This window comes from Bos mutus, chromosome 18 (genome assembly GCF_027580195.1).
Source record: "Bos mutus isolate GX-2022 chromosome 18, NWIPB_WYAK_1.1, whole genome shotgun sequence".
Classification (NCBI taxonomy): domain Eukaryota; kingdom Metazoa; phylum Chordata; class Mammalia; order Artiodactyla; family Bovidae; genus Bos; species Bos mutus.
This window is the reverse complement of record NC_091634.1, coordinates 1747008-1772299: the sequence shown is the minus strand read 5'-3', so window position 1 is coordinate 1772299 and position 25292 is coordinate 1747008. Positions and strand designations below refer to the sequence as shown.

General features: G+C 52.4%; 1 protein-coding gene across 1 annotated transcript; it reads right to left on the bottom strand.

Annotated features, from left to right (window-relative positions):
* Nucleotides 1–1302: 1302 nt before the first annotated feature.
* LOC102270147 (uncharacterized) lies at nucleotides 1303–13709 on the bottom strand. The gene is made up of 7 exons (XM_070387072.1): nucleotides 13527–13709; nucleotides 11180–11269; nucleotides 10340–10431; nucleotides 8275–8380; nucleotides 5933–6022; nucleotides 3784–3875; nucleotides 1303–1599 (listed from the first exon to the last, which is right to left on the bottom strand). Exons 2-7 carry the CDS (start codon nucleotides 11250–11252, stop codon nucleotides 1417–1419), a joined length of 636 nt encoding a protein of 211 aa, XP_070243173.1. The 5' UTR covers nucleotides 11253–11269; nucleotides 13527–13709; the 3' UTR covers nucleotides 1303–1416.
* Nucleotides 13710–25292: the final 11583 nt, after the last annotated feature.

Genomic DNA, 25292 nt, shown 5'->3' with positions numbered 1-25292 from the left:
GAATGATTGACTTATGAGTCCCAGGTGGCCAAACTTGGGCTCAGTTACACCTCAGATGCTAGATATGTTCAGGAGAAAATAATAGGACGCAAGAGCCTTAGATTCTTCCTTACTTAGAAAAGCACTAATCACATTAACTGAGATGTCCATGTATCATGACCAACATGAACCGTGTACTGAGTTATGTACTTCATTGCATGGACCCCCTTTCCAAAATCACATGCAAACTGACCTCTCACCTACCTGTTTGGAGCAGCTCCTCACAGCTCTCCGAGAGACTGTCTCCTGGGCTATAGTCCCCACTAAACCCCCAGATAAAACAGAAATTCTCACATTGTGCATTTTCACCTCAGTGCACACCTTCTATGGATTTTGTGGTGGTGGTTGTTAACTGGCACTATTGTGGCTACAGATACGTGCTACACACATATTCCAAGTATTTCTGCAGCATCTGAAGAGTTATGTGAAGGGAATTGGAAGGTCTGAGTGTTGAAAGAGGCTTTTTGACTCACAGGTGTGTGGCCATCTGGGAATCTCCCTGTCTCCACCTCTGTGAGGCGGATACCATGATGGTTAAGGGCGTAGACTCTGGAGCCAGCCTGCCTGGGTTTGAATGTTGGCTTGGCTCCTTCTGATCTGTGTGACCTGAAGCAAGTGACGTGGACTCTCTGTGCCTTGTTCTCTTATCTCAGAAAGAGGGATAATAGAACCAGCCACAGGTTGTGAAAATTAAGCAGCTCAAAATGTGTAAAGACATTAGCTCAGTGCCTAACACAGGGTCAGTGCTCAAAAACATTTATCCTGCTAAAAACGGAGGGGATCCTAATCAATGGGAGAGAGATACAAAACTGAAGAATATATTTATTCACTCATGTGTTCATCACAACATGTGCTGGGGATAAATTAACATAATAGACTTGATCCGAGGTGGACACATTATCCATTCTCCTTTGCTATAATAACAGAAGCTATTAGATGACACAGGATTGTCCAGCTAAGGACTACAGTTCCCAGCATCCCTTGCACCTAGATGTCACCATGTGACCGTCTCTGGCCAATGAGCTGTGAGGAAAAGTGATCTGGGCTTCTTGTAGGAGTCGCCCTTTGAAGGACTGAAGCTTGTCTTCCCCTCTCATCCCCGCACTTGCCCCGAACCAGAATGTGGACTGGGTGTCGGGGTGAGCCCTCTCCAGCCACGTGGCACAGAGCACCGAGGTCAAAGGACCCTGGCTGCCCAACTCCACGGAGCTGCACCGCCCCGGTCCTGGGAGTTTCACACACAGACCACAGCCTTGAGAGAGACAGCAAGTTGGGTTTATTGAAGCCGCTGTATTGGGGGATTTCACATCACGATAGCCCAGCATGCATGATTCGGGGGCGCGCAGTCAGGAGCGGGAAGCGGGGGGCCCTCAGCCTTTAGGAAGCAGTGACGAAGCTGAGGCAGCACAGGGGGCACTCGCACACCTTGACCTCGCGGAACTCCAGCACAGGCATAGGGACGAAGGTGCAATTCGGGTCCGATTTCGAACCGTCAGAAGGAACCTGGGGCTCAGGCTCAGGGTCATCGGGCTCCACGTAATAGGTGAAGCAGACGCTCGGCTGGAAGGAAAGAGAACAGAGACGCAGGGCAAGAATGGTGGTGTCGCACTCTCAGGCCGTTCTGTGCAGTGTGAGTGTTTGGGGGCCTCTTGTGCATTGCAGGATGTTAAACACCATCACTGCCCTCTACCCACCAGGCGCTAGTAGCTTGCTCCCTTTACTTGTAACAAAGAAGAAACGTGTCCCGACACTGAAGGTGTCCCCTGGGGGGTGAATTGCCTCTGGTTGAGAATCACTGCTTCGTCCCATCCTTACAGCGGTTAGGGAAAGGCAGGGACCGTCTGCCCCATACACGCCCATGGATACAAGATGTAGGGTTCTCATCTCATAAGCTGCCGGTTGGTTCCGTGGTGGGCAAAGGACCCAAAATGAACTGGTCAGAAAGCTCTCTTTCTAGAGTATTTGGTTCATCTCCAAGCATCTCCCCACTGATTTCTTATTAGTTAGTTGCATAGAGAAAAGAAAAATCAGTAAGTATTCCGTGGAGAAATGTGATAAACATCTTGCCTGAGTGGATCTAAATTCAAGTGCATTTAGGACACGGCATCACTTAGGTGGTGCTCCAAAGATCATAGCTTACCCTGAATCTCATTAGGGGGATAGCATAAAAATCAAACAAGTGTAGAAATGAAACAAAACAGAAAAAGCAATCAATATTGTTCGAGGTGTGACTCGGATGTTCAAAATCGTCTGTCATAAGAGGCAAAGGAATACTGAGGAGATTGTCTAGCTCAAAGAGAACTAAAGATATATTGTGTGCATGCTCAGTTGCTTCAGTTCTGTCCACCCCTTTGCGACCCCATGGGCTGTAGCCCCGCAGGTGCCTCTGTCCATGGGATTCTCCAGGCAAGAAGACTGGAGTGGGTTGCCATTTCCTCCTCCAGGGGATCTTCCCAGCCCAGGAACTGAACCCATGTCTCTTACATCTCCTGCACTGGCAGGCGGGTTCTTTACAACCAGTGCCACCTGGGAATCCCAGGTGGCACCAAGTGCAATAGCTGGCCCCAGTTTTCCCCCAGGTAGGAGGGAAAAGAACACCAAACAGACTGCATGTAGTGAGTGAAGAAACCAAGAATATGGACAGCAGGTGAGATGGAAGTGCATATCACGGTTAAGACCTCAAAGGTCACAACAGGCCCACAGTTATATAAGAGAATATTCTTCTTCTAAAGTGAAACACACGGAGGAATAGGAGCATACATACATAGTCCATATATGAGAAACATGCAAATAGAAAAAAATGGTAACAACTGGCAAACTCGGATGATCTTTGTACTGTTTTTGTAAAATCTTTGATTACATTATTTCTTAACAAGATTTTCTAAAGAGTCCTCCCCGGGACTGCTGCAGGCACTAATAGGAAAGACGTTCTCACAGGTGTCTGACCCTCTGCCTCCCCTGACCCCTCCCCACGGGCCCCCTGCTTCTCACCAGGGTCCCTCCAGCCTCCCGCTTTGCAGGTCAAGAAGCCCAGAGACAGAGCAGACACCTCACTGGCAAAGTGTGAGTCACGTGCCAGCCCAGGGCCAATCACCAGGAACGTTGGCACTGCCGGCTCTGATTGGTCAGGGGCGTACCTGGAGCTGGTCTGAGGATGGATCAGATCCATCCAAAGTGCGTGCAGACAGGTGGTCCCCCCAGAAAAGTCAAGGGGGTTAGTAGGAGAAGGAGGACTGGTACCCAGGTGGACAAGGCCACAGCTGCCTTTGCAGAAGGGACCGTTCCCTAATTCATTCCTTCATTTAATCAGCCCGAGAGTATACAGTGTCGGACACGGGTTACATCTGATCTAGACAGGGGATATGTCATTGCACAAGAGGAGGCTCTCACAAAACTACTCTAGTAGGGGAGACAAATGATTAAAAAGATAGCTGCCAGATATGCTCTCAGGTAGCAATAATAACGCTGAAGAAAATTCAGGAAGGCAAGAGGTCCGAGGGAAATGGGGCAAAAGTGAGCAAGGGAGGCTTCATGGAGGAGGTGATACTGGAAGTTGGAATTAGGAAAGAGAAGAGGCAGGAAAGAGGGCAGCACCCCCAAGAGGATGGGGGCACATCCTGGGGTGGGGGACAAGGGACACCCAGCCACCCAAGGGTCTCTCCTGGCCAGAGAGGATGGTGGAGGTGCCTGACCTCTCATAACCTAGGGGATCTCTGGTCAAAGGGAGGAAACAAGCAGGCTTACCATGGGACAGAACGGCAGGACATTGAAAGACAGTCTTCCCTTCATTCCTCTGGGCTTCTTTCGAGGCTCATCAGGGTTCTCAGAAAGCAGGGCTGGGGAAGGAGGAAAGAGGCATGAGGCAATCGTGCCCTCTGAGGTTTGAGAAACTCAGTAATAATAAGATCTCCATCAGGAAACCAGTGACAAAAACTAACGTGTTGAGTGCGTGCCCTGAGCCAGGCACTCTTGCATACATTATACTGTAATATCTGATTTGGTTATTATCTTCATCCAACTTTACGGATGAAGAAACTGAGGCCCAGAGAGGTTAGGACACTTGCAGGAGGTTGCACAGCAATGCCTGCAATCACGCATTAAATTGCATCCAGGGAACAGACGGAATGTCAGTGACCGAAGGGGCTGGAGTCAGACAACAGGGGGCTGTGGAGATGTGACGCCCTGGGGTGCCAGTGTGCAGGAGGGGGGCACAGCTGATACACAGGTACCACTGAGGCATATCTCTCCAGAAAATACTTAGGTTTCCCCAAAGGTTTCCCCAAAGAAGGTTTCCCCGAGGAAGACAATACTTTGGCCACCTGATGAGAAGAGCTACCTCATTGGAAAAGACCCTGATGCTGGGGGAGGCTGAAGGCAGGAGGAGAAGGGGACGACAGAGGATGAGATGGTTGGATGGCATCACCAACCCGATGGACATGAGTTTGAGCAAGCTCTGGGAGTTGGTGATGGACAGGGAGGCTTGGCGTGCTGCAGTCCATGGGGTCGCAGAGTCGGACACAAGTGAGCGACTTAGCGCAACAGCCAGGCAGCTGGAACACACACCGGGCGTCTTGTGGGGGAGGGTCCTCGAGATGGACGGGGGACACAGTGCTTAAGGTCAAAGACCCCCAGGCAAGACGGGCTCAGATCCCACCGTGAGCTGATGATTCGCACCTGTCACCCTTCAGATTTCCCACCTGCAACATGAGGTCATTGGTGTCACCATCTCACAGGGCTGTTGTGGAGTGTGGGTGACTGGACGCAGGGGAAGCACTGGGACCGGGCCTGGCACGACATGCCAGATGAGAATGAAGTGAAATAAGACGAAATAGGAAACGGAAGTGAGATACACAGTACACACCGCATATCAGACATAAATGCACAGTGCAGATACACGCACATCCTTGTCTGTCCGAGTGAGCGCAGAACATTCTGGAAGACTGGATGAGAAGCTGGGAAGCAGCTACCTCGGGCAAGAAAGTAGGTAGCTAAGGAAGGGGCTTGCATCTTATTTTGTATGATGGCTACATGTAGCTACAGATGTGTGGAAATAGAAGCAAAAACACGCATGGGACTGTGCCAGGATCAGCGGGCCAGTTTTCATGCTGGACTATCATCCAATAAGATCAAATGGCTGGGGGAAATGGGATAAAGGGCCCATGGAATTTCAATGAATTATGATGGCAATGTCTTGTGAATATAAAATTATTACAAAGTAAAAGTTTTCAAAAAAGGGAGTGTCACAGCAAACCCAAGAGCCCTCCCTCATGAGGCCAGACCACCAACAGGACCAGCAAGGAGCTCTGTGCTCAGTCACTAAATCGTGTCCGACTCTTTGGGACTCCATGGACTGTAGCCCGCCAAGCTCCTCTGTCCATGGGATTCTCTGGGCAAGAACACTGGAGCGGGTTGCCATTTCCTTCTGCAGGGGATCTTCCTCACCCAGGGAAACGTGTGACTCCTGCATTGGTAGGTGGGTTCTTTACCACGAGCGCCACCTGGGAAGTCCCCACCGCACTCCTTCCCACTGCTAAGTCCTTGGTTCAGGCCTCCATCGCGTCTCAGATGAATGACCCTACAGCCCCTTGACCTGGCAACTGAGTGGAGGGTCAGCTGGCCCATGCAGGTGGCCACATGATACAAAGGAGCCCAGACTGATTCCAGCTCCCAGGATGCAGCCCTGTGGGCTCTGAGCAGGGGAGTAATGGACCCACGGACACGGGGTGATGTTGGGGAGGTTCCATTCCAGGCGCCCCTCAGGGCCCTCCCTCCTTAAGAGGAGCCAGCAGCAGACATGCGAGGTTGGGGCCAGTCTTCAGGGTCCATGCTTCCCCATCAGCCTGGAGACCTCCCCACTCCCGCCTGCCACAGTCCCGCCCCATGTGGGTCTCACCTCCTTTCTCCGGAGGCCTGGTCTGCACCTCCTCAGTCTCCTGGCCCTCGATGGTGCTCAGAGGCAGCATCATGGCACCACAGGTGCTCCCTGCGGACAGGACACAGAGCAGTTAGTGCCTGGGCGGTGGAGCCGGGGGGCCTGGGTGTGGCTCTCAGAGCTCGGGTGGACTCAGACAGCTCCATCCCCTCCCACGTCTCCGGGTCCCCAGCATCCAAGGGGACGTGCTGGCAACGGCTCCTGCTGGTTTCCTCCAAGGCCCAGGGTGTGATCTGGGGAGAGCGGTTGTCATGGCGCCTGGCAAGGACAAGGGCAGGGCTCGTGGTACCTGGGGCTCACCCCCCTTTAAAACTAGAACAACTGTGACACGAAGTGCTGGGACCAGGAAGCTGCAGCTCGGCTAACTGGGTATCCAAAGGGCCTCTGGAGTCTGGCATACAGCAGGCACTCAGTAAGTGCACCTCAAGGTCAGCATTACCATCACCATGTTTCAGCTCCGTCCCAGGGCTCCCAGGCAGCCTGCCCAAGGGGTTCAGACAGGCCCTCCCCTCCTGTCCTGGGCCCCTCCAGGTACAGGAGGCATCAGTCCTGCCCTCAGGAGCAGGGTGAGGGGAGGGGCTGGGCCCCAGACCCGCCAGCACAGCCCTGGGGCGGGGCCAGCCCTGCAGGGAGGGGGCTGGGCACAGGCTGACCCTAGCCCTTCCTGGGCAGAGCCCTGGTCAGTGTGTCTGGGGACTGCGGATTGGATGGATTCCAGCCTGCCAGTCACTAGCAGGGAGATCTCAAGGATGAAGTTTGCCAGATTTCCCAAAATGATATTACAACAAATTCAGAGCAAACCGAGACCTGAATTTCAGACACAGAAATCAGTTTTTACTGTAAGTCATATTGAAACACCATACGGGTCAGGTCTACATAAAAACTCATTTTTAAATTTATTTTGCTAAATGATGTTTAAGTATAGGCAAGCCCCATGAAATATTTGGAACATACTTATACTAAAAGGGAATTCACTATTTGTCTTAAATTCAAATTGAAGTAAGCATCCTGTATTTTACCTGGCAAGCCCCGATTCAGGGGTTTTTTAACCTCTTGTGCTGTCAGCTTTCCCGTCCATGAAAATGAGGAAGATAAATGATTAAACATGAGGATTAAATATGATTAAATACACACACACTCAGAACATACTATCTGGTAACTTAGAGTCAAACCTCTTCTTCGAAGCCTTCATAAGATGCTTAAGACCCATCAGAGATCCTGACACATAATCGTGAAGATACAAGTGCGTCAAATAGCGGGAACACGTGGCCAGATATACTAACACACACAATTGTTACAACACACACAACTGTTGATCACTGTGGAAAGCAGGGCTTACCGACACAAACACACCCGCAGACACACTGCAAGGAAACCCAGAGACCCCCATGACCCCCATGACTCAGGTGGGCAGGCCTGCTTCTCAGAACTGAAGGACGGGCCTCACAGGCAGTCCTGGTCATGCTCACCCCCGCGCCCCCCCCCCAAAAAACACAACTGCAGACGCATCAGCTGAAATTATCAATACACCTCACCCTCCCCAGTACACTTTCCCTCTGGGGGACCCCCAGACCCACCCTCAGCCTCCCCCGGCCCCTCCCCCAGAGGCTGCCCCTCAAAACCGCGCGCCCCAAACGTGCTCCCAGCCCCCACCCGCAGCCACGCAGGCGCACAGAACCACTGGAGGCGCAAAAGCTGTTTTCCACGCGCACTCCTCATCTGTGAACCTTGCTCTGCGCCCTTAGTGAACCCCAGACACACCCAGAGGGTCTCCTCGGCTCCCCACTCATCACACCGCCCTCTGGACTTCCCCCGAGTCATGTTCCCATCTTCTGTGTGGCCAGTTCCTTACCTGAGCCCGATACCGACTGCCCTCTCTGGTGTGCAGAGCAAACCTGCGCCTCCCGCCTCCTCCAGCAAACTGCGAAGTCCCGGGTCCGCCCCTCCCGCGCCCCAAAACCTGGGGACCAGGACGCGGGCTCCCCGCCGCCTGCCCTGGAGGGGACCCCCGCCTCCGGACACCCCAGCCTCCTGTGTCCCCTCCAGGCTCCGCTCCTCCCTCGGACTCGAGCCGCCCCGCGGCTCACGAGGGTCTGAGGACGCCCCCCGCCCTCAGGGGAGCCGGGGTTCCTGCAGGGCCCGCACCGCGCGCGCCCCGGCGTCTCGGGGCCCCCAGGCAGCAGCCCAGAGCGCGCCCGCACCTCCTCCCGGGGCGCTCGCCCCCCGCGGGGACCCCGCAGCGCCCTCCCGCGCCCCTCGCCCTGCTGGCGCAGAGCCCTCGGAGCTGCGGCCGCGGAACTGACCTCCGGCCCCGGGCTCGGTCTGGGCGTCCGGGCTGGAGCGCGCCGGCTTGCTCACCGCGTGTCCTGGCGGCGCGGGCAGGGCTGGCTCCGAAGAAGTCCAGGGCACCTGCGGGTGAACTCGCAGGAATGAAGAGCGCCGAGCGGCTCCGTGACAGGCACAATCCTGCACCCCCAGCCTTGGTCCCCCCAACACCAGCAGGAGGTCAACAGGGTGCCTGCCGCCAGCACGACGTGTTCGCTTCACTTCTAGGGTTGTGGGGAGGGTCCCAGGCCTCGTCCTCCTCACTGCTTAGAGAAACTGATACAGAGGTGGCCCTGGGCGGCTTTGAGGCGGAGGAGACTCAGTAGTGCAGGCAGCAAGGGTAAGGAGTGGTTTTAAACGCCTTTCTCGAATATAAGGGAACACCCACCCCACACACCTAGAAACACGTGTGTGGAGCATATGCACTGGGCCCAAACACATAATATCTTTTACACCCGGCTTCACACTCACAGTAGTTCAAGATTTCCCTCCTTTTTCTAACCATTTTCACACCTTCACCGGCATTAATTTCAGTTTGCATCTATTCCAAGCAAGATCGGTCACTTTGGCGGTCAAAGGTGTCATGGCAAATTGCCTACTCTTCCTGAAGCATCCACTCTGTGTCAGAACCACTGGACTTGGCATGAAGGCGTCGCAGACTCTCCCTAAGACGTGGGTGTAGTGTGTCAACAAGCTCTTATTTACTCAACAGGCCGTGGACTGGGTGGCCTTAATCGGCTCCCCCTTGACCTAGAGAATCTTCTGTGCCAGTTCCTGGAGTACACAATGCCAAGGTGCTCTCTGGTGAACGGGCAGTTAGGGCAGCAATGTGAAAGGGTACACTTTGTGGATTTTCTTTAAAAATAAGAAATACTTTATGAAGATACGAATCCTGAGAACTGAGTCTAATATGAAAGGAGCCATTGGGTCTTCACTATGTACAAACTTGAAATAACCTTTAAAAACAGCACTCATGACACAGGTGTCTCTCCTGTATTAGGGATCATATTAATCTGTGTTTCATAGGACTCGGTGTGGTTACATGAGCTCATCTATGTAAAGTGCTCACACCACGCCTGACAGGTCGAAGCTGCCCAGGAAATACTTTGTAAACCTGTGACTCTCGTGTTCTTTTCTAATAAGATTTTCTAATGCGTCCTCCCCAGGATTGCTGCAGGCACTAACAGGAAGACCTTCTCGAAGGCATCTGACGCAGGGCCTCCCCTGACCTCTCCCCACGGCCCCCCTGGTTCTCACCAGGGTCCCTCCAGCCTCCCCTCCTGCCTGTTAAGAAGCGCAGAGACAGAGCAGACGTCTCACTGGCCAAGTGCGAGTCATGTGCCAGACCAGGATCAATCACCGGGAACCTTGGCACTGCCGGCTCTGATTGGTCAGGGGCCCAATCCTCAGCTGGTCTGAGGATGGGATCAGAGCCATCCAAAGTGCGTGCAGACAGGTGGTCCCCCCAGAAAAGTCAAGGGGGTTAGTAGGAGAAGGAGGACTGGTACCCAGGTGGACAAGGCCACAGCTGCCTTGGCAGGAGGGACCATTCCCTAATTCATTCCTTCATTTAATCAGCCCGAGGGTATACAGTGCCGGACGCTGGTTACATCTGTGCTAGGCACGGAATGAGTCATTGAAAAACAGAGGAGGGCCCTGCCCTCACAGAACTACTCTGGTAGGGGAGACAGATGATGAACACACAGACAGAAGGTATGCTGTCAAGTAGCAATAACTACTGTGAAAAAAAGTTCAGTGAGGCAGTGAATTGGCGAGAAACGGAATGAATGTGAGCAAGGGAGGCTTCATGGGGGAGGTGACACAGGAACAGAGGTTGGAATTAGCAAAGAGAAGGAGGCAGAAAGGCGGGCAAAATCTTCAAGGAAGACTAGCCCCCACAGGATGGGGCCACGTCCGGGACAAGGCAGCGGCAAGGGGCACCCGGGCACCCAAGGGTCTCTGGTGGGCAGAGAGGGTGGCCAATCCACGTGATCACTCAGCCCAGGGGCCTCCGGTGAAAAGGGAGGGAGCAAGCAGGCTTACCACGGGGCAGAACGGCAGGACTCTGAAGGACACCGTTCCCTTCATTCTCTTGGACTTCTTTCGTGGAACATCAGCCTTCACAGAAAGCAGGACTGAGGGAAGAGGAGAGTCATGAAACCATCTGACCCTGAGACTTGAGAAACTCGGTAATAATAGTCTTCATCACAAAACCGGTAATAGGAGCTAATACGTTGAAGTATGTTCCAGACATGCTTTTAAGTATTATACACGTATTCATTTATGTGGTTCTTCATAATAACTCTCTCTTCATAATAACTCTCAAGAATACTGAAGTGGGTTGCCATTTCCTTCTCCAGGGGATCTTCCCGACCCAGGGATCAAACCCTGGTCTGCCATGTTGAGGGCGGACTCTTTACTGACTGAGCCACCAGGGAAATCAATAACTCTCTGAGATGGGTATCATCATCAACTCACTTTAGAGATGAGCGAACTGAGGTACAGAGAGGTAGGGACACTTGTTGGAGGTCACCCAGGAATGAGTGAAACCTGCATTCAATTGTATCCCAAAGGCCCCCAGGGAACAGACAGGAAGTGTGAGGGAGGGGAAGGGCTGGGGTAAGAAAACAGGGGTGTCCAGGCCACAAAAAGGGGCCCAAACAGGCTCAGCTCCAAGGAGCTCCCTGCAGGCTCTGAGCGGGGCCGTGACGGGACCCGCTGACGGAAGGTGATGTCAGGGAGGCCGCATCCTGGGTGTCCCTGCCCAGAAGAGCCAGTGGAGACATTTGGTGATGGGGCCAGTCTTCAGGGTCCATGCTTCCCCATCGCCTGGACACCTCCCCACTCCCGCCTGCCACAGTTTCCGCCCCACACGGGTCTTACCCCCTTTCTCCGGAGGCCTGGTCTGTACCTCCTCGGTCTCCTGGCCCTCGATGGTGCTCAGAGGCAGCATCATGGCACCACAGGTGCTCCCTGCGGACAGGACACAGAGCAGTTAGTGCCTGGGCGGTGGAGCCGGGGGGCCCGGGTGTGGCTCTCAGAGCTCAGGTGGACTCAGACAGCTCCATCCCCTCCCACGTCTCCGGGTCCCCAGCATCCAAGGGGACGTGCTGGCAACGGCTCCTGCTGGTTTCCTCCAAGGCCCAGGGTGTGATCTGGGGAGAGCGGTTGTCATGGCGCCTGGCAAGGACAAGGGCAGGGCTCGTGGTACCTGGGGCTCACCCCCCTTTAAAACTAGAACAACTGTGACACGAAGTGCTGGGACCAGGAAGCTGCAGCTCGGCTAACTGGGTATCCAAAGGGCCTCTGGAGTCTGGCATACAGCAGGCACTCAGTAAGTGCACCTCAAGGTCAGCATTACCATCACCATGTTTCAGCTCCGTCCCAGGGCTCCCAGGCAGCCTGCCCAAGGGGTTCAGACAGGCCCTCCCCTCCTGTCCTGGGCCCCTCCAGGTACAGGAGGCATCAGTCCTGCCCTCAGGAGCGGGGTGAGGGGATGGGGCTGGGCCCCAGACCCGCCAGCACAGCCCTGGGGCGGGGCCAACCCTGCAGGGAGGGGGCTCCTCACGGGCCCCAGCATCACCCTGGGCAGGACGTGGGCCAGTGTGTCTGGGGGTGAGAACTGGGGGCTTCCACTCCTACAGTCACTAGCTGGGGGATCTCAAGATTTAACAACAGCAGCAAGAAAAACACAGAACCCTGAGATTTGTGTTTTAGACTCACAGATCATTTTTTTTTTTAGTATAAGCCATATCCAAACACTATATGGGCATGTCTACTAAAAACTAAGTTTTTATTTATTTGGCTAAATCATGTTTAAGTATATGCAAGTCCCACGGTATATTTGGAGTGTACTTATACCAAAAGATAATTCATTATTTATCTGACATTCATGTTTAAACATGTGCACTGCATTCTACCTGCAGCTCCTGATTCAGGGGTTATTTAACCTCTTGGGCTGTCAGCTTTCCCCTCATGAAAATGAGGACTATAAATGATTAAACATGAAAATTAAATGCAATTAACCACACACACATACTCAGAACACTCTGGTAACTTAGAGTCAAACCTCTTCCTTTAACCCTTTTTAAGAATCCTTTGACCCACCACAGACCCTCACACATTAATCGTGCAAATACAAGGTGCGTCAAACAGTGGGAACACTCGACCAGTTACACAAACACAGGATCGTTAGTAACGCACACTTTGAGATGCAGACTGCGGGAACCAGGGCCTAAGGACACAAACACACCTGCAGACGAGCCCAGGGAAATTCAGAGACCCCACCACGCTGCTGCTCAGTGCTGAGCACACTCCTCACAGGCAGTCCTGCTCACACACTCACACACACATACCCACACACACACCCTCCAGACAGGCACAGAGGCAGACCCACAGGCTGGAGTGACCCCCCACCCTCCCCAGCACACTTTCCCTCTGGGGGAGCCCCAGGCCCACCCTCAGCCTCGCCCGGCCCCTCCCCCAGAGGCTGCCCCTCAAAACCGCGCGCCCCAAACGTGCTCCCAGCCCCCACCCGCAGCCACGCAGGCGCACAGAACCACTGGAGGCGCAAAAGCTGTTTTCCACGCGCACTCCTCATCTGCGAGCCTCTGATGCGTCTCAGCGCACCTGCAAACACGTCCAGAGGGTCGCCCCTGCTCCCTACCCCTCAAAGTAACCCCCGCACTCCCCAGAACAGCCCCATGGCATCACTTCCCGTGTTCTGCTTCGCCCATTTGCTCGCTGACCCCTGACACCCCGCTGGCTTCCCAGGTTGGGAGCAGCCCCCGGACCTCCGCCTCCCCCATCAAACCGCAAAGTCCCCGGGTCCGCCTCTCCCGCCCCCAAAACCTGGGGACCCGGCCCCGGCCCCCCCGCCCGGCCTGTCCTGCACGGGGTCCCCGCCATCCCCGCCTCCGGACACCCTACTCCGGGAGGGGGGCACTCCTCTGTCCCCTCCAGGATTCGCTCCTCCCAGTGGCCTCAGAAATCCTGGGGCCCGGAGTTGCCCAGGGGCTCAGAGGATTCGAGGGTCTCGATCGCCCTCAGGGGAGACTCGGGTTCCTGCAGGGCCCCCACCACGCGGGCCCCGGGGTCTCGGGGCCCCCAGGCGGCAGCCCCCGCTCCCGCACCTCCTCCCGGGGCGCCCCCGCCCTGCTCGCGGGGACCCCCGGCCCGCGCCCCCGCCCTGCGGGCGCAGACCCCGCGGAGCGGCGGCCGCGGAACTGACCTCGGGACCGCTTCGGTCTGGGCGGCTGGGCAGGGCAGGCGGGCTGGCTCCGCGCGCGTCCTTGGCGCCTGAGCAGAGCCGGCTCCGGAGGCGCTCGGGGACGCGGTGGACAAACGCGCGCGAACGAACAGCGCTGAGCGGCTCGGCGTCACGCACAAGCCCCAAGCCCGCCCCCAAGGCCGAGTCAGGTGGTTCAAACCGCCTCTGACACCAGCACAGGCGTCAGAGGTTCGCGGCAACTTGGTTATTAGCGGGGAGGGTCGGGGGCCTCTGTGTCTCAGTTCGGTAGTGAAACCGATATAGGAGGTCGTGATGGGCAGGTCTTAAGGGGACGAGAATGACCTTGTGCAGGTCATAAGAGTAAGTCAGTCAGTTAAGTCACTCAGTCGTCTCCAACGCTTTGAGACCCCGTGCACTGCAGCACGCCAGGCCTCCCTATCCATCACCAACTCCTGGAAGTTGCTCAAACCCATGTCCATCAAGTCGGTGATGCCATCCAATCATCTCATCCTCTGTCTCTCCCTTCTCCTCCTGCCTTCAATCTTCCCCAGCACCTTTCCAATGAGCCGGCTCTTTGCATCAGGTGGCCAAAGTATTAGAGCTTCAGCTTCAACATCAGTCCTTCCAATGAATATTCAGGGCTGATCTCCTTCAGGATGAACTAGTTGGATCTCCTTGCAGTCCAAGGGACTCTCAAGAGTCTTCTCTAACACCGCAGTTCAAAAGCATCAATTCTTCGGTGCTCAGCTTTCTTTATAGTCCAACTCTCACATCCATACATGACTACTGGAAAAGCCATAACTTTGACTAGATGGACCTTTGTCGGCAAAGTAATGTCTCTGCTTTAGTATGCTGTCTACGTTGGTCATAGCTTTTCATTCAAGGAGTAAGCATCTTTTAATTTCATGGCTGCAGTCACCATCTGCAGTGATTTTAGAGCCCAAGAAAGCAAAGTCTGTCACTGTTTCCACTGTTTCCCCATCTATTTGCATGAAGTGATCGGACTGGATGCCATGATCTTAGTTTTCTGAATGTTGAGTTTTAAGCCAACTTCTTTACTCTCCTCTTCCACTTTCATCAAGAGGCTCTGTACTTCCTCTTCGCTTTCTGCCATAAGGATGGTGTTATCCGCATATCTGAGGTTACTGATATTTCTCCCAGCAATCTTGATTTCAGCTTGTGCTTCATCCAGCCTGGCATTTCACATGATATACTCCGCATATAAGTTAATGAAGCAGAGTGGCAATATACAGCCTTGACGTACTTCTTTCCCAGTTTTGAACCAGTTCGTTTTCCCATATCTGATTCTGTTGCTTCTTGACCTGCATACAGATTTCTCAGGAGGCATGTCAGGTGGTCTGGTATTCCCATCTCTTGAAGAATTTTCCACAGTTTGTTGTGATCCACACAGTCAAAGGCTTTAGCCTAGTCAATGAAGCAGAAGTTGATATTTTTCTGGAATTCTCTTGCTTTTTTTATGATCCAACAGATGTCAGCAATTTGGTCTCTGGTTCCTCGGCCTTTTCTGAATCCAGCTTGAATATCTGGAAGTTCTCAGTTCATGTACTGTTGAAGCCTAGCTTGGGGAATTTTGAGCATTACTTTGCTAGTGTGTGAGTTGAGTGCAATTGTGTGGTAGTTTGAACATTCTTTGACTTTGGCTTCCTTTGGGATTGGAATGGAAACTGACCTTTTGCAGTCCTGTGGCCACTGCTGAGTTTCCCAAATTTGCTGTCATATTGAGTGCAGCACTTTCACAGCATCATCTTTTAGGATGTGTAACAGCTCAGTAAGAGTAAGTAGTGGTTCTAAACTTGTGCTTAGAGTAGGAAGAGACGCTACACAGGTAGAAACGCGTGTATGTGTTAATAGCATGTGTATTGGGCTCAAACACAGAATATCTCTTACAGTGTGCATTGAATTCACGGTAGTTCCGGGTTTCCCTCCTTTTCTAACCATTCTCACACCCTCACCCATACTGATTTCAGTTTGGCCTCATCAGTTCTGGGTCAGTCACCTTTCTTGGCCAGAGGGTGTGTGGCAGGTATTTTAGAATCCTGGGCCATCAGGTCTGTGTCGCAGCTGCTCCTCTTTTGCATGAAAGCATCCCAGACGATACCTAAGGATGACTGTGGCTGTATCAACACGCCCTTATTTACACAAACAGGCTCGGGGCTGGATGGCCATAGTCTGCCCACCTCTGACCTGGAGAATTTTCTGTACCAGCTCCTGCAGTACATAAAGTCAAGCTGCTCTCTCACAAAAGGGCAGTTTGCGAAGAAAAGTGAACAGATAAACTGCTTTAAAGAAAGAAATATTTTATGAAAATTTGAATGTCTAGTCAAGGCTATGGTTTTTCCTGTGGTCATGTATGGATGTGAGAGTTGGACTGTGAAGAAGGCTGAGTGCTGAAGAATTATCGCTTTTGAACTGTGGTGTTGGAGAAGAATCTTGAGAGTCCCTTGGACTGCAAGGAGATCCAACCAGTCCATCCTAAAGGAAATCAGTCCTGGGTGTTCATTGGAATGACTGATGAAGCTGAAACTCTAATCCTTTGGCCACCTGATGTGAAGAGTTGACTCATTGGAAAAGACTCTGATGCTGGGAGGGACTGGGGGCAGGAGGAGAAGGGGACGACAGAGGATGAGATGGCTGGACAGCATCACAGACTCGATGGATGTGAGTTTGAGTGAACTCTGGGAGTTGGTGATGGACAGGGAGGCCTGGCGTGCTGCAGTCCATGGGATCGCAAAGAGTCGGACATGACTGAGCGACTGAACTGAACTGAGCATACAAATAGGCACATAGTGTGGAATTTGACAGAAAATTTAAAATGGCGGTGTTTTTAAAAAGCTCCTCTGAGCCATGCTTTTCTCTCCAATAAATTGGGGATCATATTAGCTCCTATTTCCTAGGGCTCTGGTGACAGTTACATGAGCTCATCTACATAAAGTGCTCAGCACCATGAGTGACAGGCGGAGGCGCCTGGGAAATGTCAGCGTTTATCTAACATCAGCAGTAACCGATCGGTTAATCTGGCCCAGGCAGGGGAGGTGTCCTGTGGACAGGGCACCGGGAACCCTGAGATTCAAAGTGCCCAGAGGACGCTGCGCAGAGCCAAGAGTCCCCAAGATCCACTGATGAGATTGCTCCATGAGACTGTGCTCTTTCAGGCTCTCACAGCAGCGAGCCCACAGCCTCACTTCTGAAGGCTGCAGTGTATGATCATTCTGATAATCTAAGAGATCTAAAGCGTTTCCCTGGTGGCTCGTTGGTGAAGAATCTGCCTGCCGTGCAGGAGATGCAGGAGTTGCGGGTTCAATCCCTGGATCAGGAAGATCCTCTGGGGAAGGAAATGGCAACCCACTCCAGTATTCTTGCCTGGAAAATTCCATGGACAGAGGAGCCTGGTGGGCTACAGTCTATGGGGTGGCAAAGAGTTGGACAGGACTGAGCACTCAGCACAGCACAAGAAATCTAAGCCGGTCCCGACACAGATCCTTCGGTGACCATGGAAACGTTCTGTATCTGTGGCGTCCAGTGCAGTAGCTACTGGCCATGTTGGGCCCCTGAAATGTCCTGGATTCCGTTACATTGAAGGATCCGCATGAAGTGATTGTGCTGGAGGCAAGAAAATTAAACCCGGATCCCTCTCAAATGCAATTCCATGGTCACTGAAGGGTCTGTGTCATGACTGGTTTCCTGGGCACTTTCCATCTGTCAGGTGTGGTACTGAGAACTTTACATAGATGAGCTCAAGTAACCTTCACCAGAGTCCTATAAAATAGGAAAGAAAATGACCCCTAATTTATAGGAAAGATACCTAGGCTCATGAAAGCTGTTTTTAAAGGTGGTTGTTTCAAATTTTGCACATATGTCAAGAATATATTACTATTTTTATATTTTACTTCACAGGATTTAAATTTTCATAAACTACTTTTTTAAAAAAAGCATGTCTGTTCACATTTCTGCCCAACCTGCACCTTTTACTTAGAAAAGAACTACAGTCTTTAATTCTTTAATGGAGATGTCCATGCATCATAACCAACATGAACCTTGTAATGAGGGGTGCACGTGATTGCGTGGACCCCTTTTCCAAAAATCCCATGTAAACTGACCTCTCACCTACCTGTTTGGAGCAGTCACTCACAGCTCTCCAAGAGGCTGTCTCCTGGGCTATAATCCCCACTAAATCCCCAGATAAAATGAAAACTCACAGCTCTCACGTTGTGTGTTTTCACCTCAGTGAACAACCTCTATGGATTTTGTGGTGGTGGTTGTTAACTGGCACTATTGTGGCTATAGATACATGCTACACACATATTCCAAGTATTTCTGCAGCATCTGAAGAGTTGTGTGAAGGGAATGTTGGAAGGTCTGAGTGTTGAAAGAGGCTCTTTGACTCACAATTGTGTGGCCGTCTGGGAATCTCCCCGTGTCCACCTCTGTGAGGTGGATACCATGATGGCTAAGGGCGTAGACTCTGGAGCCAGCCTGCCTGGGTTTGAATGTTGGCTTGGCTCCTTCTGATCTGTGTGACCTGAAGCAAGTGATGTGGACTCTCTGTTCTCTTATCTCAGAAAGAGCGATAATAATAGAACGCAATTAAGGGAATCAAAATGTGTAAAGACATTAGCTCAGTGCCTCCCACATGGACGGTGCTCTAAAATGTTCATCATTCTAAATATTTGTGTAAAAAGGGAGGAGAGCCTAGTCAGTGGGAGAGAGATACAGAACTGAAGAATAAGTTTATTCACTCGTGTAATCACCACAGCCTGCTGCTGGGGATAAATGAACATAAAAGATCTCGTCAGTGATGGAAACAATAGCCATTCTCCTTTGCTATAAAAGGGCTTCCCTGATGGCTCAGTGAGTAAAGGATCTGCCTTCAATGCAGGAGACACAGGAGATGCAGGTCCAATCCCTGGGTCGGGAATATCCCCTGGAGAAGGGAATGGCAACCCACTCCACTAGTGTTGCCTGGAAAAACCCATGGACAGAGGAGCCTGGCGGGCTACAGTCCACGGGGTCGCGGAGTTGCACTAAGTACTACACAACTTTGCTCTAATGATGGCAGCTATTACGTGACACAGGCTTGCCCGGCTAGGGACTACACTTCCCAGCATCCCTTGCAACTAGATGTCACCATGTGACCTGCTCTGGCCAATGAGCTGTGAGGAAAAGTTATTTGGGCTTCTTGTAGAAGTCGCCCTTCGAAGGACTGAAACGTGTTTCCCTTCTCATCCCCCAACTTGCCCCGAACCAGAATGTGGATTGGGTGTGGGGGGTGAGCCCTCTCCAGCCACGTGGCACAGAGCTCCGAGGTCAAAGGACCCTGGCTGCCCAACTGCACGGAGCTGCACTGCCCCGGTCCTGGGAGTTTCACACACAGACCACAGCCTTGAGAGAGACAGCAAGTTGGGTTTATTGAAGCCGCCATATTGGGGGTTTCACATCACAGAAGCCCAGCATGCATGTTTGGGGGGCGCGCGGGTGGCCTGGAGCGGGAGGCCGGGGGTGTCCTCAGGATTCAGGAGATGTAGAGGACGCTGAGGCAGCACAGGGGACACTCCCAGGCCTGGATCTCCTTATACTTTGCACGAGGCTTCGCAGGGGAGGTATACTTGGAGCCACCTCTCGAACTTCCAGGAGAAGGTTGCGAATCAAACTCGGAGTCTTTCGAATCCATGTAGAAAGCGAAGCAAAAACCCGGCTGGAAGGAAAGAACAGGGAGAAGGGAGGAGAACTTTAGTGCCCTGGGGGGAGGGTCTGAGCAAGGATTTCAGGGGCGACCCACCTAGGGTTGAATTCCTTCTTCGCCCAGTACAGCTGGGGATCCTGAGGCAGATAACCTGCCCTTCCCTGGCCTCAGTTTACATTTCTGTATAATGGACTATAAGTAACTGCTCCCTCACAGAGGCGTGTAAGGACTGAACAAGGTAATCCAAAAAAAGGATCATTAAATGTAACAATGTTTGCCGCTTTGTGAGAGCTGGAAACCCGTCAGCTGTGACAATGTTTGCTTTGCTGGTTTTCTTAAAACCATCTGCTTTCCTAAAAAATTAAACACTTCTTCCCAATAGAAAGCATCACCCACGGTGCTGGCAGTATTGAAGCTGTAGTGATTTCTGAGAGGACTACTATTTCTATCCAAGGGTTTTTGAGCATTTAGGACGCTTTAGCGTGAATGACACATCAGGTCCCATTTAATCCTCACGAGGTGGCCTCTGATCTTATTTTTCCATCCTGCAGATGAGGAAATGGGGGTAGGGAGGCACTGGTAAGCTTTCCCACTCTGGCATTTGATCAGACGTATAGGTAGGGAACATGCAGCACTCAGGATTAGAAGTGAGTACATAACCTTGATTCTCCAGGCAAGAATACCGGAGTGGGTTGCCATGCCCTCCTCCTTCAGGGGATCTTCCCAACCCAGGGATCAAACCTGTGTCTCCTGTACTGACAGGTGAGTTCTTTACCACTAGCACCACCTGGGAAGCCCATTTTCCCAGGTAGGCGCAGCACAGATGTGAACCCACTTCTTCCTCCTAGTAATCAACCCCATGTGCGGTTCCTACTGCCCTGTTTCACAGATGGGGAAACTGAGCCACAGAGGAGTTCAAGAACTGGTCCCGGGTCCCACAGCCGGTAGTGGCGGACGCCGGGTTTGAACCCAGCGCTGAGAGTCTGGAGTTTGGGCCCTTAGCCTCAGAGGGCTGGGATGCCAGCTGGGAAGCTTGGGGTGGGCAGGATGGTGTTCCCCCCACACGGTGCCCTCAGCTCTGCAGAACCGTCCTTCTCCTATTCCCAGGTTACCAGCGCTTCCCACTTGTGACATTTGGGGTCCAGATCCTTCTTGCGGTGGGTGGGGCAGGGGCTCCTGAGTATTGCAGAAATGCTAAGCAGTATTCCCGGCCACCGGATGCCATTAGCACGACCCCTTCAATTGTGACAAACAAAAATGTTTCCAGACATTGAAGGCGACCCCTGAGGGACAAACTGCCTCTGGCTGAGAATCACCGCCTCATCCCTTCCTTGTGTTCTCCAGGTATGGGGAAAGGGAGGGATCTGATTTCCTTTCCATTACTATGGTCAGGTGACCCGGCCTGAGGCCATTAGGGTCCTGCGTCACCTCAGCTGATTGGTTCCGTGGAGGACACAGGACCTGGAAAGACCAATCAGAATGCTCTCTGCTTCTAGGTTAGCTGATGATTGGTTCCGTGGTAAGCAAAGGACCTGTAAGGACCAATCAGAATGCTCTCTGCTTCTGGATTAGCTGATGATTGGTTCAGTGGAGAGACACAGGACCTGGAAGGACCAATCAAAAGGCTCTCTGCTTCTAGGTTAGCTGATGATTGGTTCAGTGGTGAGCAAAGGACCTGGAAGGACCAATAAGATTCTCTCTGCTTCTAAGTTATTTAGTGCTTCAAGTGTCTCTCCAATGAGTTCCTATTAGAAATGGGAAAGTCAGATATTATTCAGTGGAGAAATGGAACAAGCATCTTGGCCCAATGGATCAAAATTCGCATCACCAGTGATAGCGCACAGACCTCATGTGCATCGAAATGTGATGTTCTGAGAAGGACACGGCGTCACAGGTGGTGCTCCAGAGATCATAGCTTATCCAGAGTCTCATTCACAGGGAGATGGTAAAAAATATACCCAATAAACCACATATGGGATGGGTGTGACTCTGGACTTCAAAATGGTCAGGGCCATAAAAAGCAAACAAGGCTTAGGAGACTGTCTAGCTTAAAGAAAACTACAGATACGGTACTAAGTACAATCTCTGCCCTAGACTAGGCCTTGTGTTGGAGGGAGAATGCCAGATGGACAGTATGTAGCATATTGTTAATATCAAAACCAGCACGGGGATAAGATGCAGCGTGTATCAGGGTTGAATGCAGGAAGGTGACAATAACCCCACCCTGTATAATAGAATATTGTATCTAAGGCGATGCACACTTAGGTATGTTATGTGTATATATACTGTAACAAATATACACATATATGCATAATATATACATATATATTATAATATACATATATATTATTTCTTTTATTAAAGAAAATATGTAAATAGAAAAAATGTTAGCAACTGGCGAATTTGGATGATCTTTATACCGTCTGTGACTCATTTTCTTTTCTAATATAATTTCTAAAGAGTCCTCCCACGACTGTTGCAGGCACTAGTAGGAAAGACGTTCTCGAAGGCATCTGACCCAGGGCCTCCCCTGACCCCTCTCACCAGGGTCCCTCCAGCCTCCCCTCGTGCCTGTTAAGAAGCCCAGAGATAGAGCCGACGCCTCATTGGCCAAGGGCGAGTCACGTGCCAGCCCAGGGCCAATCACCGGGAACCTTGGCACTGCCGGCTCTGATTGGTCAGGGGCGTACCTGGAGCTAGTCAGAGGATGGGATCAGATCCACCCAAAGTGGGTGGAGACCGGTGGTCCCCCAGAAAAGTCAAGGGGGTTAGCAGGAGAAGGAGGACTGGTACCCAGGTGGACAAGGCCACAGCTGCCTCCGCAGGAGGGACCGTTCCCTAATTCATTCCTTCATTTAATCAGCCCGAGTGTATACAGTGCTGGACATGGGTTACATCTGATCTAGACAGGGGACATGTCACTGAACAACACGGGGCTTCCCGCTGCCATCCTCCCCCTGAACTACTCTCTTAAGGGGGACAGATTAGGAACAAATAGATAAATGGTATAATCTCAAGCAGCAATAATAAAGCTGAAGAAATTCAGCAAGGCAAGGGGTTGGGGATGCAGTGTCAAGAGAGGCTTCATGAAGGAGGTGACATTGGAGCAGAGGTTGGAATTAGCAAAGAGAAGGAGGCAGGAAAGAGGGCAGGACCCTCAAGGAAAACCATCCCCTTCATAGGATGGGGCCACATCTGGGACGAGGGAGGGGCAAGGGGCACCCGGGCACCCAAGGGTCTCTGCTGGGCGGAGAGGGTGGGCGATGAGCCTGACCTCTCAGGCCCAGGGTTCTCTGGTCAAAGGAGAAAACAAGCAGACTCACCATGGGACACGTCGGCACCTGTTTGGCTGACACTCTTGCATTCTTTCTGGCGGGCTCCCTTCGCTGACCGGTGGTTCTCTCAAAAGGCAGGGCTGAGCGAGGAAGAAAGAGGCATGAGGCCCTCTCGCCTGCTGAGGCTTGCGAAACTCGATAATAATAAAATGTTCATCATGAAACCAGTGACGATGGCTAATACATGTGGAGGACCTGCTGTGTGTCAGGCACAATTTTAAGTATTTTGCAGGTATTAGCTTGTTTGGTTGTTCATGATAACTCTCTGAGATGGGCACTATATTCATCCAACTTTAGAGAGAAGGAAACGGAGAGGTTAGGACACTTGCGGGAGGTTGCACAGCAGTCCCTGCAGAGATGCATGAAGTTGCATCCTGAAGGTCCACAGGAACAGACAGGGAATGTCAGTGAGTGGAGAGGCTGGAGTTAGACAACAGGGGCTCTGGAGATATGACGCCCTGGGGCACCCGTGCCCAGGAGGAAGGCACAGCTGATACGCAGGTGCCAGTGGGCACGTCTCTCCAGAAAACACTTGGGATTCCCTGAAGAAGACAGACATGTCGATTTGGAGTGAAAGTCCCTGCTATTTGAAAGCTGCCCACAAATCCATCTATTTGCTTACAGACTCCTCCACTCCTGAGAATGGAAGCCGGCCTCTCTGGAGGACCATCCAGGCCACCTGTGCAAACGTCCCCTCGGACGCTGCCACCTCCCTTTTTAAACATGTAGTCCTGGATCCACTCCCCTGGTGCAATGTGACCCAAGTATAGTCCTATTTCCATCTGCATTTATTGTCATCGTCAAAGACTGGGAATAACCCAAATGGCCACCTGCAGGAACCTGGTCAAGCTTCCCTGAAGGCTCAGTGGTAAAGAATCCGCCTGCCAGTGCAAGAGACACAGGAGACCTGGGTTCAATCCCTGAGTCGGGAAGATCCCCTGGAGAAGGAAATGGCAACCCACTCCAGTATTCTGGCCTGGAAAATTCCATGGACAGAAGAGCCAGGCAGGGTTACAATCTGTAGGGTCGCAAAGAGTCAGACACGACCAAAGCAACTTAGCACACATATAGCACAGAGAGATGTGGAATCCCAGGCAGCTGGAACACAAACTGGGCGTCTTGTAGGGGAGCGTCCTAGAGATGGACAGGGGGCACGGTGCTTAAGGACAAAGACCCCCAGGCCAGAGGGATTCAGATCCCACCGTGAGCTGTTTATTCACTTTCACCCTTCAGATTTCCCATCTGGAAAACGAGGTAATTCCTGTCCCTCCCTCATTGTGAAGCATGCGTGACTGGATGTGTGGAAAGCCTTGGGACTGTGACTGGAAGATTCTGTGTCAGAGCAGAAATAAATGAAACCAAACACTGAAGGAAGTTGCATGTGCAGTACACACCCGTATATCAGACATAAATACACAGTAACAGATACATGCACATCCTTGTCTCCATGAGTGAGCATAGAACATTCTGGAAGACTGGACAAGGAGCTGGGAAGTAGCTGTCTGGGGAAGGAACTACAAAGCTGAGCGACGGAGAGGCATGTCTGTGTTTTGTGTGATGGTTATAAGCTGCTACAGATTTGATAAAATACGTGGGGGAAGACACGGTGGATTGGACCAGTATCTGTTGTACCATCGTCACGTCAGCTACAACAGCTGGGTGCCCCTCAGGGCCCCCTCCTTCAGAGAGCAGCAGCAGACACTCGGGCTTGGGGCCAGTCTTCAGGGTCATTGCTTCCCCATTGCCTGTGCCCTGGAGACCTCCCCACTCCCGCCTGACCACAGATTCCGCCCCACGTGGGTCTCACCTCTTCTCTGCGGAGGTCTGGTCTGCACCTCCTCCCTTCCCTGGCCCCCGATGGTGCTCAGAGGCAGCATCATGGCACCACAGGTGCTCCCTGCGGACAGGAGACAGTTAGTGCCTGGACGGTGGAGCCAGGGGGCCTGGGTGTGGCTCTCAGAGCTCGGGTGGACTCAGACAGCTCCATCCCCTCCCACGTCTCCAGGTCCCCAGCATCCAAGGGGACGGACGTGCTGGCAATGCACCCATTTGGGTTTCCTGCTGGTTTCCTCCAAGGCCCAGGGTGTGATCTGGGGAGAGCGGTTGTCATGGCGCCTGGCAAGGACAAGGGCAGGGCTCGTGGTACCTGGGGCTCACCCCCCTTTAAAACTAGAACAACTGTGACACGAAGTGCTGGGACCAGGAAGCTGCAGCTCGGCTAACTGGGTATCAGAAGGGCCTCTGGAGTCTGGCATACAGCAGGCACTCAGTAAGTGCACTCGTGGAGCCATCCCAGTGCTGTTTCAGCTCCGTCCCAAGGCTACCAGGCAGCCTGCCCAAGGGGTTCAGACAGGCCCTCCCGGGTCCAGGTACAGGAGGCTTCAGTCCTGCCCTCAGGACCGCGGTGAGGGGAGGGGCCGGGCCCCAGCCCTGGGGCGGGGCCAGCCCTGCAGGGAAGGGGCTCCGCCCCAGCATCACTTCGGCCCCAGAATCACCCCGGGCAGGACGTGGGCCATATGTCTGGGGTGAGAACTGGGGGATTCCAGCCTGCCAGTCACTAGCTGGGGATCTCAAGATTTAACAACAGCAACAAGAAAGACAGCACCTTGAGATTTGCGTTTCAGACACACAGATCACTTTTTAGCATAAGTATCTGCAAACACTGCATGGCTCATGTCGCTAATGACATAAAAATTCATTTTGTATTTATTCTTCTAAATTTTGTTTCAA